The 18,803-nt window shown below is 40.9% G+C and overlaps 1 protein-coding gene across 4 annotated transcripts in view; it reads right to left on the bottom strand.

Annotated features, from left to right (window-relative positions):
• IARS1 (isoleucyl-tRNA synthetase 1) overlaps positions 1–18,803 on the bottom strand; it is a 92,803-nt gene that overhangs the window by 27,413 nt on the left and 46,587 nt on the right. For all 4 annotated transcript variants that reach the window (XM_053953664.1, XM_053953666.1, XM_053953663.1 and 1 more), the window contains exons 16-21: positions 14,354–14,427; positions 13,306–13,500; positions 8,493–8,579; positions 7,718–7,801; positions 4,187–4,334; positions 1,382–1,502 (exon numbers count right to left, since the gene is read on the bottom strand). In XM_053953664.1, the coding sequence (XP_053809639.1) occupies positions 1,382–1,502; positions 4,187–4,334; positions 7,718–7,801; positions 8,493–8,579; positions 13,306–13,500; positions 14,354–14,427 (709 nt within the window). The remainder of the gene's footprint in view (positions 1–1,381; positions 1,503–4,186; positions 4,335–7,717; positions 7,802–8,492; positions 8,580–13,305; positions 13,501–14,353; positions 14,428–18,803) is intronic.

Here is an 18,803-nt window from a genome sequence, read left to right as displayed (position 1 = left end):
ATAATTCAAGTTTCTGTCCCCATATTCACCTTCCTACAAATATTTCTGTTTAAACCATGCACTGATCCACGATCCCAGGTTCACAAACACACAAATGAATTTTCTGCTGTCCCTCAGAGTATTTTCCTCTTCACAAACAGCACATAAACTTGCATAGGCTCTGCTTATTTCTGCTTGGCAACACATGAAACTCAACACAAACCATCATCAAATTTCAAGGACAACAACTTGCAAGCCATATTTTCATCAATGAGAGCCAGCTTTTATCATATTGCTAGGTTGGGTAGCTTGAGGATTTTTTCTTCCTTTAATGAAATGTTTTTAGATGAGCTCATATGAATTCTGCTTGTACCAAATGAGCTGGTTCAGGTGTCACAGCCAGATAAACTGTACTGCTCTTGGTGAGAGTGACCATCACATCAGTCAGGGGGGAAAGCAAGAGATGAGTGCAGTGCAGGACTGTCCTGTGTCCTGCTGAACTCACATCTGGCATTTAGATATTCCCTTATTACCTGGTATCCCACTTAACACCTTCCTTCCCAAGCCCAAGGCTTCTAAAATTCTTCTGAGGGTAACTTAAGATCACAGGCATTGAGGGGGGTTATTTGTTTATTCATGACCAGGAGTGACAATGACCAAAGCCATCTTCTTTCCAGTATCTGGGCTTCCAGTGCCCTCAAATGCACCAAAACCTCTTCAAATCCCATCTGCGAGTTTATCAACTACTTCAGGGGGTTCTTGCAGCATCTCCTCTTTGCAATTAAGTGTCCCAATGTAAAGTGAGCATCAAGAGGTATGGGATGATGAAAAAGACAACATGCAGGAAAAAAAAACTGGACAGTATCTTCTTACAGCTATCCTAATACACTTATCCTAATTCTGCTGCACACACTCCCACAGCATGATTCCAAAGAAACCTTCTCTGTGGAACTATACCAGGGAAAAATTTATTGCCAGTGCTCATGTACCCATCAAAATTATTTTATTCAGCTGACTTGAGCACTGCCCATTTTATCCCTTTTTTTACAGCTTCTCCAAATTCTATTTGGCTTCCTTTTCACTGCTGTCTTTCAGTGACTATTACAATATTATTAATTGCTCCAAGCACTGCAGACGTTGTTACAGCAACAAGCTCCATCACCGAGCTCACAGGATTAGCTGTGACAAAAAAAGCCTCATCATTTTTGAAATCTCATGAACAAGCACAGCAAAACCTGACTTAACACCCATGAAAGAAGCATTCCATGGATTATGGTAGCTGCTAAAAGATTTCCTTCCTTTTATCAAAGTCTCTGACAGAATTTGGGAATCTCTGTGTGGAAAGGAAAGTTCTGCAATGAAACATGAAACACCCCCAGACCCCCTGAGCAAAAATGCATACCTGCCATTTCAGCTTTGAAGAACTGGATGAGGGACTGGGTGAAAGAAAGAATCCATTTATCCATGATGTTACTGCTTTCCTTAACTGTGTTCTCATTGTAAAGGAATTCTCTTCCCTCATCCTATCATCAAAAACACAAAGCACATTTCCAAGACATCAGGGTATGTAATCAAACCTCTATATCCAATTACCTGTCAGCTACCACTCTTTTGGCATCTTCCCTGAGTTACACTGGTTTCCTACCAGCAAACATTAAATTCCAGACACAGGTATGTAAGAGAAGGAGCTGTGGAAAACCTGTCTCTCTGCTGCCTCACCACCACCTTTAACTGCAAAGGAGGCTGGCGATTTGGGCCTGTTAAAGCAGATAAAAAGCAGTACCAATCCTCTTCCCAGCCTCCAGACACAGAGTAGGATGCCTGAATTTACACAGCTCCTTCATCCAGGAAGGTCTGAGGCATTTCTAAGGAATTCACTATGCAGATGGATTCTCTTTGGAGAGCAGGCCCAGAAACAAGACCATTACTCTTTTAAGAACATGGGACAATCTCAATGCATTGAAACACAGATGAATGTAAAATGAATGAAAAAATAGGTAGAATTTTTAGCATCCAACATGCACACAATGCATTTTTTCTGCTTTCCAGAGCATTGATGTTTGCAGCCATCTGAAAAATGGCATCACTTTGCTGCTTCTGCAGGGCCTTGCAAGCAAGACCATGTATGACTCTTTTCCACGTTCTTACAACAGGCTGGAAACATCTTTTTGTTTTTCTTTTTTTAATTTACAAAAAGTATTTAACAGCTGGTTTTAAAAGCCTTTAGACCTTCCCTTCCCTCAGAGCCCAGATAAAAAAAATCTTTTTGGATTATTAAACCCAGACACTACAGATCCACTTTCACAGTATAAAGAAGATTCATAGGAAAGAAATGCAGAAGAGGAACAATCCCAGTGTGAGGTCAGCAGTTATTAACCAACTACAATTAAAGGGGGAATTACAGTAAGCATTAAGTCACTATTATACCTGATCCAGGACACTGGGATTTTACTTTCTCTCTTGCAGGAAGCAGAACACAATGATGAAGTTGCTTAAACCTGTGCATGAAATCTAATTTAAGCATTATCACATCCAATACCACATTCTTTTGCCTAATATGGTGCATGGGAAGGATTTCACTATTTGGAAAGAAAAAAATCCATCTGCTGAATTACCAAACCTATCTCCTTAAGCACCTGGATTTTCCACTGGGGTCTTCCATCCTCAATTGAGCTGACATTGCAAGATTTAATGGGATCAGAGCAAAAAGCTATAAAGTTCACTTTAGACAATTCAAAGGTCACACAAGATAAACAAGTGTATTTTGGGGGTAACATCTAAGTTACAAATGACAAATGCTGTCTAGGGATCCTAAAAAAAAAGACTTGTTGAATATTAGTATCTGGAGTTAGCAAACTTTCTTCCCCAAAGAGGTTGCTAAAACAGGTAAATCCAATTGTTTAAGTCAGCTGTTTACTGTACTGATTTCTGAATTCAGCTGCCTTTATTGAGTCAAATGACAGCTCTTCACAGTGGCCAGGCTGCAACTGCATTTGTACTACAAGGTTTGCACTTTTCATTTAGCTCCCACTCTCCCATAAAAGTCTGCACTAAACCTGCTGTCATTAATTTCAGCTGAAATATTAAAATTGGTTTCAATAGAAACTATATAAAATACACATCAAATCTTCAATTTTAATGAAAAATTACTATAAGAAAGAAATTTTAATCTTGCTTTCACACTGAAAGTGTAGAAACTCCTGTCATTCATCCAGCATTTTTAGCAGACTTCAAATGTAATCTACAAGTCTAAAGCATTATTGCTTTTGTGATTTGCCTTTCTTTCCATTCCATTTCAGAATCTTTTTTCTAAGTTGCATTTAAATATAACTTTTTAAAAAATTACTGTCATGTTACAGAAGACAATCTCCTTGCTGTGGCTAATGTATTCAGGACTGAGTATTCCCAAGTTAAGCATTTTAATGCAGATTCATAATTAAAGTTCCTGTAAATGAGTTAGCTCAAGAAACTGTCACAGCAGCCACTACTGCAAATAACTTTGCTGACTGATTTGCACTTCTGCTCAGTGTGTGGTGCTGAGCACTGATCTCAGTGCAGAGGAACCTGCAGCCCAAGTGACAGATCCTGCTGGACAGGGGCTGTGCTGGCCTCACCACACAGAGCAACAGCAAAGAAAAAGAAGCAGCACTAAAGCAGGATCAGTGGGAACTGCTGCCTCCACCTGCTCTGGAAACACTGCCAGGAAAACCCACCCAGGTTCAGGAGGGACATCTCAGAAGGATCCCCACATGGCTTTAAGTGGTGTTCCCAGGGGGTGAGGAGCAGCAGGTAATTGCTCAGTGTGCCCTGACCCCACAAACACCAGGTCTGGAACTCCAATTCCACAAGTCTGAATGCAGCAGCAGCATCCCACAGATGTGAAGTAAACAGCATTCTAATATGAGAAATGAGAGCTGTCATGTCTTGGCAGTCCCTCACCTTCCTCTCCTCCTTTCTGTTTAATAAGTTTGGTCAAGAAGAGAAAGATGCAAGGGATTACAGCTTTATAAAGCATGGTACAAACAGCAAATAACAAATTAAGAGCAAGTATCATATACAGCCTGATCTAACTTAGAGCAAGGAGGTAAAAATCAGACGACCTCCAGAGTGCAGACCTCCCTTCCAGTCTGAATTTCCCTGCAATGCTGATTCCCTTGAACCCTGAAGAAGCAGCAAGTCCCTTGCCCCCAGCCCCCCAGAGCTGTACCTTGTGCTGCAGGACCTGAACGTTCTGCACCAGGAAGCGATAGGCGTTGTACCAGGGCAGGAACACATCCTTCAGGATATCCCTCACCCCCTCCTCCTTAAACCTCAGGTTTTCTGCTCTTACCACGGGAGAATTGATCAGGTACAACCTGCAAAATAAAAGCACAATACTTCAAACCTTAAAACTGCACATACTGATAGGGTTTCACAGGAAAAACTCCAAAGATGGCTGTACTGTAGGCATGTAAGAAACTGAACATAAAACCATTTACTAGTAACTCCTCCAGGAGTTTTTATGGGATGCTGTATACAGAATTTGAGTTGAAATTTTCTTTTTTACTCTCTGTGTTAACACATGCTCAGATGCCATCACAGTATAAAACAAGCAGAGAGTGCATGGTTCATCTTTAGGATAGTACCTCTGGTTTTGGTAATATTTTGAATTCCTTAACCACTACCCAATGTCTTTCCACTCAATCTTGTTCACCTCCTCAATTATGAAAAGCTTTGGCAGAACTAAGGAGCAAAATAAACCAGGCAAACCCAAGGAAAAGAGCAGAAATCAACATTTTCTGAAAGACAGTCCCAAAAGGTAACAAAGGATGTACCTCCTACAATACAAATTGTATTATATCCAGAGGCAGCTCTGAGGGACCAAAGCAGAGGATCCAGGTGACACCAACTACTTACACAAAGGACAGAAATGTCCCTCAGCTTCTTTGCTGCCTCTGAGTTAAAAAAAAAAAAAAAACTTTATGTTTTATCCCACCTTCTCCCTCAAATAAACATTCTCTCTTCAGAAATAAACTGGAATCTATCAAGTTAACTCAAAGAGAAACCAGGCCTTACTCAGGTGTCAAGAAAACTTGAATACAAACTTGATTAAGATACACTTCATTTAATTTTTCAAATATGAAAACCAAACCAAACATTTTTTTTCGTTTTAAAGATTGTGGCATCTTTCAATCCAAATTTATTAACCCATTTTCTCACACATTTAACCTTTTAAAATCATGATTTTAAACTAATATAACTTTACAGGCACTTCCTTTAGAAGGCTTTAAAATCTTAATGGGGTTTGACACAGCACATTCAAGAATATCAGACCATAAATTCTTCAGGAGAGAGGGCTTCTTGCATTAAAACTAATAGATAAAAATAGAGCTGCCAGAATAAACAGACAGTAATGCAGCACAGAAATGGGCTTTTTCAGTACTGGATTAAAACAAAACAAAAAATAATTTTAAACACATATTCATAGAATGGCTTGGGTGGGAATGGACCCTGAAGAGCACCCGAGTGAATTCATACCTGAATTCAAATTATAAACTTACAGAAGTACAGAACAATTAATGGCAATGAACTAGTAAGTCCTAACAACACTACAATTTAGGTCTATCCTTAAATCACATCTTCCTTCTATCACAATTATGTGCCACAGTTTGGTGGTGGTTTAGTATTGTTTTTGGGGGAGTTTGTTTGTTTTAATAAAGCAGCCCTACCCTGCCTTACAATACGTAAATGTTACAAGGAGAGTAATTTCCTCAGTTACTCCAATTCAAAGACACATTTATTGTATGGGCAGAGAAATAAGGCCCACAAGAAAACCAGAGTTCCATCAGTTTAGTTACAGCCATTCAGTGACCCACTGGGCAGAAAATAAAACCTTCCTCAGATCAAGCCAGTGTTACTGAGTTTGCTGGCAATGCACGAGAAAAAAGTGAATTATCTCCTCTTCACCCCTCTGAACTAGCAGCTTGTTGCATTATTTCTTCTGCATTTGAAGACCAGGTTGAGAGGAGGATGTAACTCCTCCCCTCTAACAGCAATCCTCACCCCAGGACAGAGGAAAGCAAAGGCTGGAAATACCAGGACCAGCAAATTCTTTCTGACACAGCTCAGCTTGGACAGGTCGCCAGCCCAGGTCTCAGCAATACTGAAATGTAGCTGGTTTGGCCCTTCTAACAGATTTCACTCAGGATTCAAATTTCATGAAGCCTCAAGTTGGGATGTTAAATTTACTGTGCTGTTATTTCTGCTGTTTGCCCTTTCTACTCAATTCCATATTCATTTCACCAACTTATATCTATATTTTCTGCTGATCTATTTATCAAGCTACTGCTGAGAATACTTCAAAGCTGGAGTTAGAATATACATATATATTTGTGTACTGCAAAAGCTAAAGTAACTCTGCAGGGAAACAGTGCCAAGGAAAAAACCTCAGTTGTAGCTTTTGCTATAAACAGAGAACATCAAGCACCTCAGAAAAGGCAGAGAACTGAATTGCAGAGCTCCTTCCAGAAATGAGCCCAGGCTGCAATGCTTTTTTACTCTCTGTGTGGGTGTAGGTATAAATAAATGTGACATTAAAGAATGAGTACACTGGCAGAAAAATGAATTAGCTTCTTAGAAATTAAAAAAAAAAAGCATGAATAATGGAAGTGTAACTTCTGGTGTTTGAGATTTTTTTTGGTTTGTTTATAAAAAAGGCAGGTTTTTTTTTTTTTTCAACAGAAACATCACCTATGATTTAAAAATCTCCAGTATGAGTAACTCCAGCGCTTTTCACTCTCATTGCAGCTACCAACTCAGTGCAACCCTATTTATTTGTAAAGAGCAACCTTGATTAAAGGTAAGAACTCCACCCATCTCTCCATTGTAAATATGTACTAGGTCTTTCAAATGCTGAAGCTTGTAACAATTAGAGCTTCACATTGATTGTGTTAAATTATCTAGAAGCAACAACCATCTTCCCCAAATAAACATTCAGCTTCCATTCAGCCCATCAGTTCTGTGTGCAGCTGTAACACATAATGCGTGAGAGTTGCAGGGTTTCTTATATGCACAGGGCTCTAGAGAAATGCCCAAGTAGTGCATTCCTGCAGTTATTAAAATGTCTTTTATGTACTTTTACCTCAAGGTACCACCTGATGCATGCAGTCAGTGCACCAAGCCAGAGTACCAAGTGACTGTGTAATTACTTCATGTGTTCCTGTAATTTTAATGAACCACTTGAACTGTGTTTAATCTCTGTTTGACCAGGACAATTTATCTACACACATTAGGCTGCTCCACTTCTGCTCTTCTGGTGCCACTACTATTAGGTGCAAATGATGAACTTACATCCACAAAAACAAAGCACTTTCTCTCTAGAAAATGTACAGTGCAAACAGGAGACAAATGTTTTGTGCATTATGCACAGACCCTTCTCTAAGCCAATGATTTAACAGTGACCTTGTAGTGTTGTTATCAGATATTTTATTCCCATTTTCACTGGCTCAGCTCAGGCTATCAGTGCTGGAAGAAGCAGATCCCTTGGGCTTTAGGGAGGGAGACATGCACTGCATCTATTGCCACTTTTTAGAGTCATCCACTCTTGCAGCTACTTTTGTCACAGTGGTCTAGAAGCTTCTAAAATTAACTTTTTTCCTGCTGCTAATTGTCAAACCCCCCACAAGCAGCCTCTTGGTATGGATCTGCCATGAGCAGGGAGCCAACACATCCCACAGAATATCCACCAGAGAAACCCTACCTGAGTGCATCAGCTCCATAACTGTTCACAATGTGCATCGGATCGGGGTAATTCTTCTTCCTTTTGCTCATTTTTTGGCCATCACTAGAAAACATCAGAATGTAGGCATCAATTCACAGAACTCTTCTAACACTTTTAACACTTATTTTAATGGATAAAGGAAAAAGACCCTTCAAATCCAGCTCAATTTTTCTGTCCTAGTATGTTCCTGGTGGCACAGATGTAATTCTATGTAACTATATATTAGCACATCGTTTCTGTAGGACTGTTGAACCTACAAAAACAACTGAAAAAACCCAAAACCCAACCCAAGAGGCTCCCAAGTTACAAATCTAAGCAGGAAATCTGTCCTTCCTACCCAAGCTGAGGAAAGATGCACTTGTTTTGAATTGATCCCTCCCGCCCACTGGCAAAGCTTCATTCAAAAATAAAGGGAAACAAATATAATTAACTTTAAACTACATCTAAAACTACATTTATCATCCCCTTTACTCTGCATAACAGGTATAATTTCTTTCCTATTCTTGTTATTCATCTTCTCTCTCCAAGAAGGACTAACCCTGCTGGAAAGGGACTAACCCTCCCAGTGCAGCAGATGCTGGGATATGTGAGCCTCTCACTCTCAGATGCTCTTATCTCCTGCAGCACAGATATCACCCTGGCAAGTCTTAACAGCTCCAAAGTCCATTTCACATTCCATTTACAATTTGCAGGTCTTATCTGAAACGTTCTCTGACAAAAAAACCTGCTCAGGAAGGAGCTGATTGACACCAACCTGGCAAGGACAAGGCCATTCACAATGACATTCTTGAAAGGAGGCCTCCCAAAAAGAGCAGTGGACAGCACCAGCAAAGTGTAGAACCTGGAACAAGAGACAACACAAATGTGACTTTATAAATACACCAAGCTAAAGCCTGCATGTCTTCTTTACAAAATTAATGTTGCATTATGCTGCTTTCCTCCAGCAAAGATAAATTTTAAGTCTCAGGAACATTTATGTGGCAAAGAGTCAGAAAAGGAGCTTATGGAAAGTAGATCTTCCTATTTGAAGCATATCATGCTGTTTGCTCTGCTGGGATCAACTAGTCCAGGAAGGCAGAAAAATAGGAAGCATTAGGAAGATCATGAGGAAGAAAACTGCAGCATTCTCCCTCTTTAGTAGAAAAAAGGGAATTCTGCCCCTGAACAAGTTTCCTGCTTGCTCATTGCAAAGCTGTGAGCATGACATCAGCCAGGACAAAACAGAGCACTCAGGACCAGCATACTTGTGTGTGTGTGTTTATTGTGTGTTGAGCCTGACAGACAATGGAACATAGTTTAAAAGTATAAAAGCAAGTTACCAAAAATGGGAGAAGCCTCCTTCCAATCCTGCCAAAGGTTTGACTGGAAGGAGGTTGTGGTTGCCTTCTTTAATCAGCCATCACTAGGAAATAAGAGAATGTTCCCACAACAAAGGGCAGCAGTGATTCCTGCCCATTCTTTTTGCTGTGTTTACAGTCACTCTATAAACTTGGACACACTGGAAATCAGTGCTGGAGCAAGCACAGGCACCTGTTGTTCACAGGCTGATATATGATTATATCTGGGAAATTAAGTGGAAGTACAGGATGATGTGATAATTTCACACTCAGGAGCCAGAGCCTTCACCAAAGGAGAGCTGTGTGAGCTGCTGGAACTGCACTGCTGGTAATTACTTTTAAGAAAGTAACTGGAGGGTGGGCCACAGCTTTCCTGGTTCAAAACAGGCATCACACTGACAACTGCTTAGCAACCTTCAGAGAGAAGGTGATTATAAAAAAGCTATAATAAGGCACAGGAGGTTATGTCTCAGAACTATGTATTTGCATGAAGATTTAGTGGAGAAACACTTCATGGGGAGGTGAAAAATCCATCTGTATGTTCCAAAGTTGTTTTTATCAAAAAGCAGCCTATAATTGCAAAAGCATTATTCTGACACTTGAGGGTCCTCTGCAGAGGTTGCTCTGTGCATTTATTAAGTGACTTCCATGACAACTCTGATGTTTATCTCAGACAGGCCCCTAACTCTCAAAATCACCTCAATTCACACTGCAGGATGTAAATCCTCTTTATTAAACTGCAGTTTAATTTCATGAATTTTAACCAATACTCCTCCACCTGCACACAAACATTTGCATTCAAAATCTCTGTCTTGATTTTTAACTTTCTTAAGAAAACCCCTAAACACAAACATCTGACTATTTACTCAGGTGACTGACACCTCAAGCCTACAGGGCTGAAAGTTTGTTACAAACACAGCAGTTTTTCCTCTGTACTTACTAAAAAGTTCCTCACTGACAAACTCCCAGCACTTTCTGCAAATTGGTCACAACTTCTCTTATTAGAGCACCTGAATTTGCAGGTAAAAAGCACAAAGCAGAACCAACTAGGAGAGATTTCAATGTTCTTTAGGAATTCCTAATTCCCTGTATTATGCAAGTTGTACAGGCAGACAGTGGGCACTGAAAAAAAGGATCCATGGATACATCACAAATTTTATGTTCGAATTGTCAAACCCAAAGAGCCTCAGCACAAGGTGCCTTAGCTGATGACAGCTACAAGACTGTCTCTGAAAACCTGTGATCCACATATTCTGATGGAACTCTTCCTCAGGTTGTGTTTTAAAATTCACTTCATTCACTCAGAATATTTTAAAGCAGTGTCTTTTTTTGACTGCACCTTATTTTTGAAATATCTTGTCCACAGACACATTTGTTTCCTGAAAGCTTCCTCAGTTCCTCTGCTGCTTCACCTTCCAGTCACCAAATCTCAAGACTGTTCCTAGGTATGTCCTTGCAGATAAACACCTTCACTCAACCAACAGCAAAAAGGCCATAACAGGGACAGAAATTCACTCCTTTGCTCTACTTTCCACCGAGGAGAAAACAGAGAGGGAATCTTTTCTCTTTTTCTTCTTGAATATGTGTGGGTAAATTCATGATCCTGTGGTTCATGCCAAACCCTCCAGCTATGAATTTCCCGTGGGCCACCACATTCTGACCATGAGCACAAATCTTGCCACATTTCCCTATACAGAGGGGAATAGGAATAGGAATTTCCCTATACAGAGCCTTTCCTACCACTCTGCCTGGAACCCAGGTCTTGCAACCCAGCCACTCTAAGATTTTGTCCTGTGGCTTTAACAAATATAGTTCAGCTGTTTCTCTATCCATGCAGAAAGTCATCAAAAATATCACTTTCCTGGACAATCACCTTTGTCACATTAATTTTCCCCTTGTCTCCCTTGATTTTTTTGTCCTCTTCTGTGGAGTGAAGCAGAAGCCACCAGACCTGCACCTCCTGAGCCTTTCCCCACCTCCCAGTCCTCACTTCACAGCAGCTGCAGTCTCTGACCTGACACAAAACCAATCTCCATTCTCAGTCTTCACACTCTGTACAGGATGTGCCAAATACAAATCACATCCTGTGCTCCCAACACTTCAGAACTCACCTGCTCATTGTTCTCTTAGACCTCACATCTTAATTCCTTCTGTCTCTCACAAATCAGAAGTGCTCTACTACAAATCACCCAACACTTGCTGGTAGCAAAGCTCCAGCTCATTAAAAACCTGAGAGAGGTGGGAGCAGCAGGAATTGAGGCAGGTGTTTTGATTTCCCACCACAAACAGGTAAAACACACCTGGCTCTGGGTAGGAGTCCCAGGAACTCTTACAGTGATAAGAAAAAAAAAAAACAATCTGCCCCAGACTGAAAAGGGAAAGCCTCCTCTTGCACCCAGACTATGGCACACAAGTCTGAGGGCACACAACAAATGTCTTCATCCTGAGTGCTTCCATTAAAAAAGAAAAAAAAAAGCAGTTTTCTATTTTTTCCAGATAAAAAGAATAAAGAGGGAAAATTAAGTTTTTCATTCTCCTTTTGCTACCCAACAGTATTTGATTGTATACTGAGGTATTTTTTGCATCACAATTAAGGGGTTGAAAAATGAAGACATTTCACTGCAATCATGAAATTTAGTTGTATTTGGCATCCTGCCTGCTTTGCTTGCTTGGTTTGTTGGGGGGGGGGGTGGTAAAGGAGGGGGCAAAGAAAAGTGCCAACTGTATTCCAGAGGAATTTATTTAGCTCTAATACCTCAAGTTACTGGATGGAAAAGTTCTGCTTGGACACAGTCACGAATCCAGAAAACACAAAAATTCATCTTAATCTGTCAATTTTCAGAGTCAACCTCAAACTTCAGACATGGACTAAACACTTTGCAATGCTAGAACTAAAGCTATGTAGGCATACAAGTATGTATGAGAACATTAACCACAGAAAATCAGACAAAATTTTTCACCAATGATTGAAAAGGATTTATCCAGAGTGAAAGCAGCAGATGCAGTTTACAGCTAAAAACTTTGACTTTTCTGTAAAATATATAATCTAAACAACCTAAGGTTTGATTTAATTTTTTCTGCACTCACATCAACCCAAAATTGAAATTTAATCTTGGGGTAAAAATTACCAGGCTCTACATTGGCTTCAAATCCTCAACACACTGACTTCCATTTCAATCAACTCACCTGCAGCTCTGTGATCATTCAGCTGTTGAGATTACCAGGCCAAAAATGTGCCCTAGTACCTAATTAAGTCTTCTATAAAAGCTGAGAAGTTTTCTTGCTAATAATGTATTTCTACAACAACTTTTTTTTTGTCACCAAGCTTTAGACTACCTTGTGTTTTAGTTTAAAAAATCAATTATACACCTACCTGTACAGAAACAGTCAAGTTATCTGTACAGCATTAAAGTCATGAAAGTATTGAAGTAAATTAATCACAAAATGCTATTAAATAAATATATTAATTATTAAGGTAGATAGCAAAGCATTGAAGTATTACACATAGGGCAATAACCTGGTGTCTGGGTGTGTATTCAATTAGCATCTGTTAAAGGTGGGGCAGTTATCCTCTGCTAACTGGGCAGTTTTCTTTATCTCTGCCACAGCCAATCCTCCCTCCAGGAGATCTCTGCTGTTCATGGCCACTGAGTGTCCCTGCATGGCTGAGAAAATTCCATCATCCCATGGGGAGAGGCTGTGCCCAGGGGAGGAGCCAAGCATTCCTACCTGGATCCAATCTGAGGCTTTGGGACACCACAGCAGCCTTTGCCCACTGCATTCCCAGAGGAGCAGCTTTCTGCCCCACTGCATTCCCAGAGGAAGCCCAGGCCCATCTCCAGCAGCCCTGGAACTTCAGAGCAAAACTCCAGCCTTGTCCAGGATCCTGCTCCAGCAGAAGCACAGCTGGCACTGCAGGAGGGCTGAGCCCCCATGGAATGGGACTGCTGCCACCACCCTGAAACATAGGGGAGTCAGGGCGTATTCTGACTCTGTCAGTTGGTTGTTTTCTAGTTTTTGTACTATTGCATTTGTATTTTTTAATTTTCCTAATAAGAACTGTTATTCCTACCCCTATATCTTTGCCTGAGAGCCCCTTAAGTTAAAAATTATAGTAATTCGGAGGAAGGGGGTTCACATTTTCTATTTCAGGGAGAGCTCCTGCCTTCCTTAGCAGACAGCTGTCTTTTCAAACCAAGACACCTGACATAATAAATGGCAGGAAATTACCATCCTCGTGTCTGGTCGATGCCCTCGGCGATGAAGTCGGCAGGGAAGGCGTCCTCGAGCTCCCTCCTGTTCTCGAAGGGGTAGTGCACCTGGGCGTAGGGCATGCTGCCGCTCTCGAACCAGCAGTCGAACACCTCGGGCACGCGGCGCAGCGCGCCCTTCCCGCAGCGCGACGGGATGCTCAGCTGGTCAATGCTGCGGCACAAACACCGCGTGAGAAACGACCGCTCGCTTCCAAAGTTCTCAAGGTTTATATAACGAAGGACTAAGTAAGGAAAAGCAGTCCTGGGAGCTGCCCTCGTGGCTGGCTCCTCTTCGAGATGGATGCTTTGCCTTTTATACCCCTTGGGGGTGCATCAGCCACCCCTGGCCCCTCCCAAGGTCTGTCAGTCAGCTCTCCTTTGCCGTTTATCGGTGGAGATTGCTTTCTTGTAAAGTGATTGGAGATCAGGTGTTGCCGTGCCACACCCCCCCAGCAACAAGCTTTTCCATTCCCAGCTGCCCCATGCAAGGGGCACATGTGCACACCTTTTTACCTGTCCTAGACAACCCAGGCTGTCTGATGGCAGAAATATGGGGGGAAGGGAACTATGGGAAGAACAGAGGACATCTAAACTATAATAACATAACTTACATCACTAAAGCTTTTCTTAATATTCACACAATAGTCATCCCTTAATTGCGAGAGCCAATTATCTCATTGTCCATCTATAACACCCAGCAACCCCCAACAAAACCACGCTAGGAGAAGTTCATGTCATGCTGGTATATTAGGATGACAGCAGTTTTGGCTTTCATTTGAATGACTTTTCAAAAAGGTCCTTCAAAGCATTTCCTTTGACAATCTCTGTAATTTTTGAATTAAGATTGTTCAACAAGTGTTTTTCAACAGAAAAAAAGAAAATTTCTATGTGTTAATTACAAGTCCTGTTACAACTTTTCTCTTCCCTAAATCTGCTTCCCAGGGTTTGGATAAAAAAAAAACCCAAGGTTTTTTTATGTCTGCTTATCTATTTCGAATACCCAGTGGAGAGTCTCTGTGACCCACCTTTCTCGATGCAGATCCGTCACTTTCACTCCAGACAGCTCCTCCAGTTCTGCCACTGAACCAACACAAACCACCTGTAGGAGAAATTACAGAAATTTAGCCAGTTATTTGTACACAACAGCTATTTTTTTTAATGTCAGACAGGAGACTTGCAATATCTCTTGTAGTAGTTGACAGAGCTGAAAAAAACCAATAAAAATTTTGTACAAGGCTCTCCTTCCTCAAATGATGTTAAAGACCACTGCCCTGATTTAATACAATTCATGTTACAAGAACTGGAGACTTGGAAGCAGCAGCATCTTGGCAGGTTATCAAAAAAATGTGGGATTTTTGGGGGTGGAGGGGGCTTCTCCAAACCAGATACAACCAAAAACCTCTTAAAAATCTGACTTTTGAACCTCTGAAATGACTGAGTTTTACACAAACAGGAGTTTCAGATCCCAGGTTCCTCCCCTAAAGCCCATTATCCATAAGTGTTCCATCCCAGGTAGACAAAACTGTACAAGTGAAGAAAGTGTCACAGCTACCAAAGGGGTTGCTAAGAAAGATTTTTCTTGGTTTTGTTGCATCAACACACTATTAAGAAAAATGCTGACTTCCACACCAGACTTGCACTGACATCATGAAACAATGATTCTGAAAAACTGTATGAGAAAGCAGAAAAGCAAAGCTTTCTTTTCCTTTAGGTTTTACTCAAATTGAGCCCTCCCAGAGCCCTGTGGCCTCTCTCATCTGGCAGGACTCATGAGCCACAAGCTGCAGTACAGGCCTTGATTTTGGAGATGCTGTCCCACATGCCATCCTTCCCATTTAGAATTGCCATGGAAAAACCCCAGGGTCTGACAGATCTGACAGGGAAGGAGTTAAATGTGGCACCATAAAGAAGCTGTAAATAGGCCAGACGTTTTTCACATGAAGTAACTTCTGAAGTTGCTCTTAAGATACAAAAAATCAGAGCACTGCTCAATTCCTTTAGCTAGTCTTACACATATGCATATGTATACACATGGAAATTGTGACTAACTGAAAGGTTTTGGTGTATTTAATTCCAAAAAAAAAGTCATGAATTACAGAAAAGACAGAAACTCAGTCTGATTTGGGTTTTAAGACATGATTTTCCCAGTCTGATCCAAGTGCTGATCTGCATTACTAATTACCATTTGCTATTGTTAAAGTACTTTGGAAATGTGATGTTTTCATTGCTTATCTGTCTTTTTTTTTCTGCAGGAAGTGAGGCAGGACAATGACTCCACTAGCAAGGCACAAGAGCCTGCAGAATGCACACAAACTACACGAGGGGCCTGATCCCAGGTAAAAATACATCTTCATCAACAATTTTTAACCCAGATCTGTTCTTCATTCATGTAGCCTCATAAGTAAACACACAGGCTCAAGTGAGCAGCAGCAGGTGCTTAGTTCAGCACTGCTGGAGGAAGAAAAGGTATTAACAGAGAAATGGGTAAAAAATGCCCTTGGATACCAATTACTTCACCTTCACGAACCTTTGTATTTGAATATACTTTCACACTAAGCTCTGGGAGAAAAGCTGCTCATTATTTGGTGCTTCTTGAACAAGTACTTCAATGCTAAAGCAAAATTCTGAATATTGATGCAGAACTGCACCCAGAAATCACTCATGGAAAAATAAACCGGAGTTCACATGAAAAATCCACCAACCCCCAGAGTAACACAGATGTCCCCCACTGAGTAAGACTGCCTCTGTCCAAGGCAGAAGGAAGGAGCTCCTCTGTCCCAAGGGGAGCTCGTTAGATACTGAAAGGCAAGAGGAGAAAGCAGCAAACAGATGCTAATCAAATTCCATGCCTCATTAGGCCGCACCCATCATTTCTACAAGGAGCACACACAGGCTGATGCTCCCCAATTAAAGCTCCTGCTCTGGGTACATCCCTTCAGGAGCCATGGCTGCCCCAACAGCCCGGGCCCTCCCTCTCCTCTACCTGCCAGGCATTTGCTCCTCCTCCATTTTATGGTTCACATCATAAAAAGCAGGTCTACCAACCATCATACAAAAGCAGCTCTACCAACATCTAACAGCAGCTCAGACTGCAGCAGATGGGCTGTGTCAGCACCTCCAAGACCTAACGTGAAAGCACAGGTCAAGGTTAACCCCTGCTAACAAAATGAACATTAGATCCAGGATTATCCATGTCCAGAGGAGCACAAATCCATCCAGCAGCAGTCATGGATCTCAACGTTCCTGTGGCACAGCCCTGCAGTCCCTGCTAGATAAAAATGTTTGTTTTTGTGGGTTTGCCATTTCAGCTCTGCCCAGTAGCACAGCTGAGGAGCAAGGAGTGCCCACAGAAAGCCCACACAGTGTCAGAGAGATGCCTGGATCCACAAAGCATCCCATGAATATTAAACAGGAGAAGAAATCACTGCTACAGTCAGCCAGAAGTGGCCCAGAAATGCACCTGGAGAGGTCTCCTCACCCTCAGGAGACAGAGCCAGAGCCCTCTCCTTCTGCTGGGCAGGACTGAGGGCACCCAGCCCAGGGTAGGGTTACCATGGGTGACAAGCCAGGAAATGATCAGGGAACTTCCACAACATCACTGAATAATGAACATTATAATTTGTATGCAAGTCCTATAAAATGAGCCCATAACTGCTTTACCAACTTGGGCGTTATATTAAAAAATTTTATTATCTAATCCAAATGAGATGTGTTCCTCCACTGAGGAAATCATTGGAATTTGAAAGCTTAAAATGATAAACTGTCTACAAAAATGTGGCAATAAACACAAGCTTCAAAATTTAACTTCCATTATGTGTCTCTACCTGATAATTATGCTAAAAGAAAACTAAAACAAAATTGTGCAAAACCAGTTATTGATCTGTAATAAAAATTCACTTTAATACCAATTAATTCACCTTACTGTATATTAAATAAGGAATTGTTATTACTTCTCCAGGATTTAATATGCAAAGCATAACTGCATGCAACAAAGTGTTCTTCTGAGAGCAAGGCATGAAGAGGCTGCTGTGCAATCCCACACCAGGCTGCCGTAACACTGGAGTCAGGGATTCTGAGGGAGTATCATTACTGAGAGAGCAGATGTCACCTAGGCTTTAAGTTCCACATCAGTTCCAGCCCTATTTGTTTTTCAAGCCATATCTCACACACACAAAAAGAGAGAATATTTAAAAAGAAAAAAAAAACCTAACTTGAAATTTAGCTCTGTTCAGAAGCTGTACTCAGCTATTGAAGCACAATATTCAGACTCTGGAGCAAACAGAAATGTGTAACAGCTATGGGCAGAAATAATAGACCTGTTGGTATTTCCATCATTATTCAGAACACCGAGCCCTGAGGAATATTTGCAGCTCGTTTCAAAGGAAAGGTCAATCTTCCAAGTTAGACATCATTTTGTTATTAAAATCTAACAAATCAAACCTACAAAAGCAAAAAAATCAGTACACACAGGAATACAGATATGGGGAGACTGGACAGAAAATGAAATATTATTGGAGTCAAGGAGTGGAAGTAATGAAACCTTTACACAATCTTTTTCAGCTGTGGAATGAAATACTCAGCCACAACACTGAAAGCCTTTTTATTACCTAACAGAAACTGTTATATCAAACAAGAGACTTAGCAATGTTGGATGAATGTGGAAAAAAGTGTGTATAAATTGTGAGTCCTCAAACGAAACTGTTATATGAGAGACAGAAGCACTTGGTTTGTCAGTAATTTACAAACACACTCACAGCACAAATAGATTCCAAATGCCAAGGCTTTCTTAGATACTTAAATCCTAATTGCAGGAGTAGCTCCCTCCCTCTCCCAATATCTCCCTGCCTACCAAGATTCCCACTGAAAAGCAAATAAAAAATGCTTTATGGTGCACATCTAAGCAGTGGCAAGTTTAAGATCATAAAATAGTTCTCTAGCAGATGTTTTCCTACTCGAGGTCTTTCAGGTCTAAAATGAAGAGTAAAACTTGCAAATCAAGAGAGAGAAAAAGAAAGGCTTGGGATGTTGCCATCAGTATTTACCTTCCCTGGACACCCTGACACTGATTACCATTTCCTACTTCCAGCATGAGGGAAGCTTTTCATGTGTATTTAATGGAACTAACCCAATGCAAAAAAAAAAAAAAAAAAAAAAAAAACCACCACATAAAAAATCCAAACCCACTTTACCTTCAGAAAGAGTTTTAAAACCATCAAAACTGTGTTAAGTGTTCACTTGTGCCCTCTACATTATGCTACATTGCAGGGTACCTTACAACTTGACAAAGCTCATTTCTAGCACTACCATTATACGTTTTCATCATTCCACTAGATTCATATTTTTACAGTCTGCTACATTCACATTTGTGGCACTACAAATATGTATCTTCACTGTTCTGCTGTGGTGGACTTGTTTTTATGCCTTCAGCAACTCATTTGGCTTGAACTAACCAACCACCAGAATATCAAAAGCAGA

This window comes from Vidua chalybeata, chromosome 12 (genome assembly GCF_026979565.1).
Source record: "Vidua chalybeata isolate OUT-0048 chromosome 12, bVidCha1 merged haplotype, whole genome shotgun sequence".
NCBI classification, from domain to species: Eukaryota; Metazoa; Chordata; class Aves; order Passeriformes; family Viduidae; genus Vidua; species Vidua chalybeata.
This window is presented reverse-complemented; position numbering and strand designations above follow the sequence as displayed.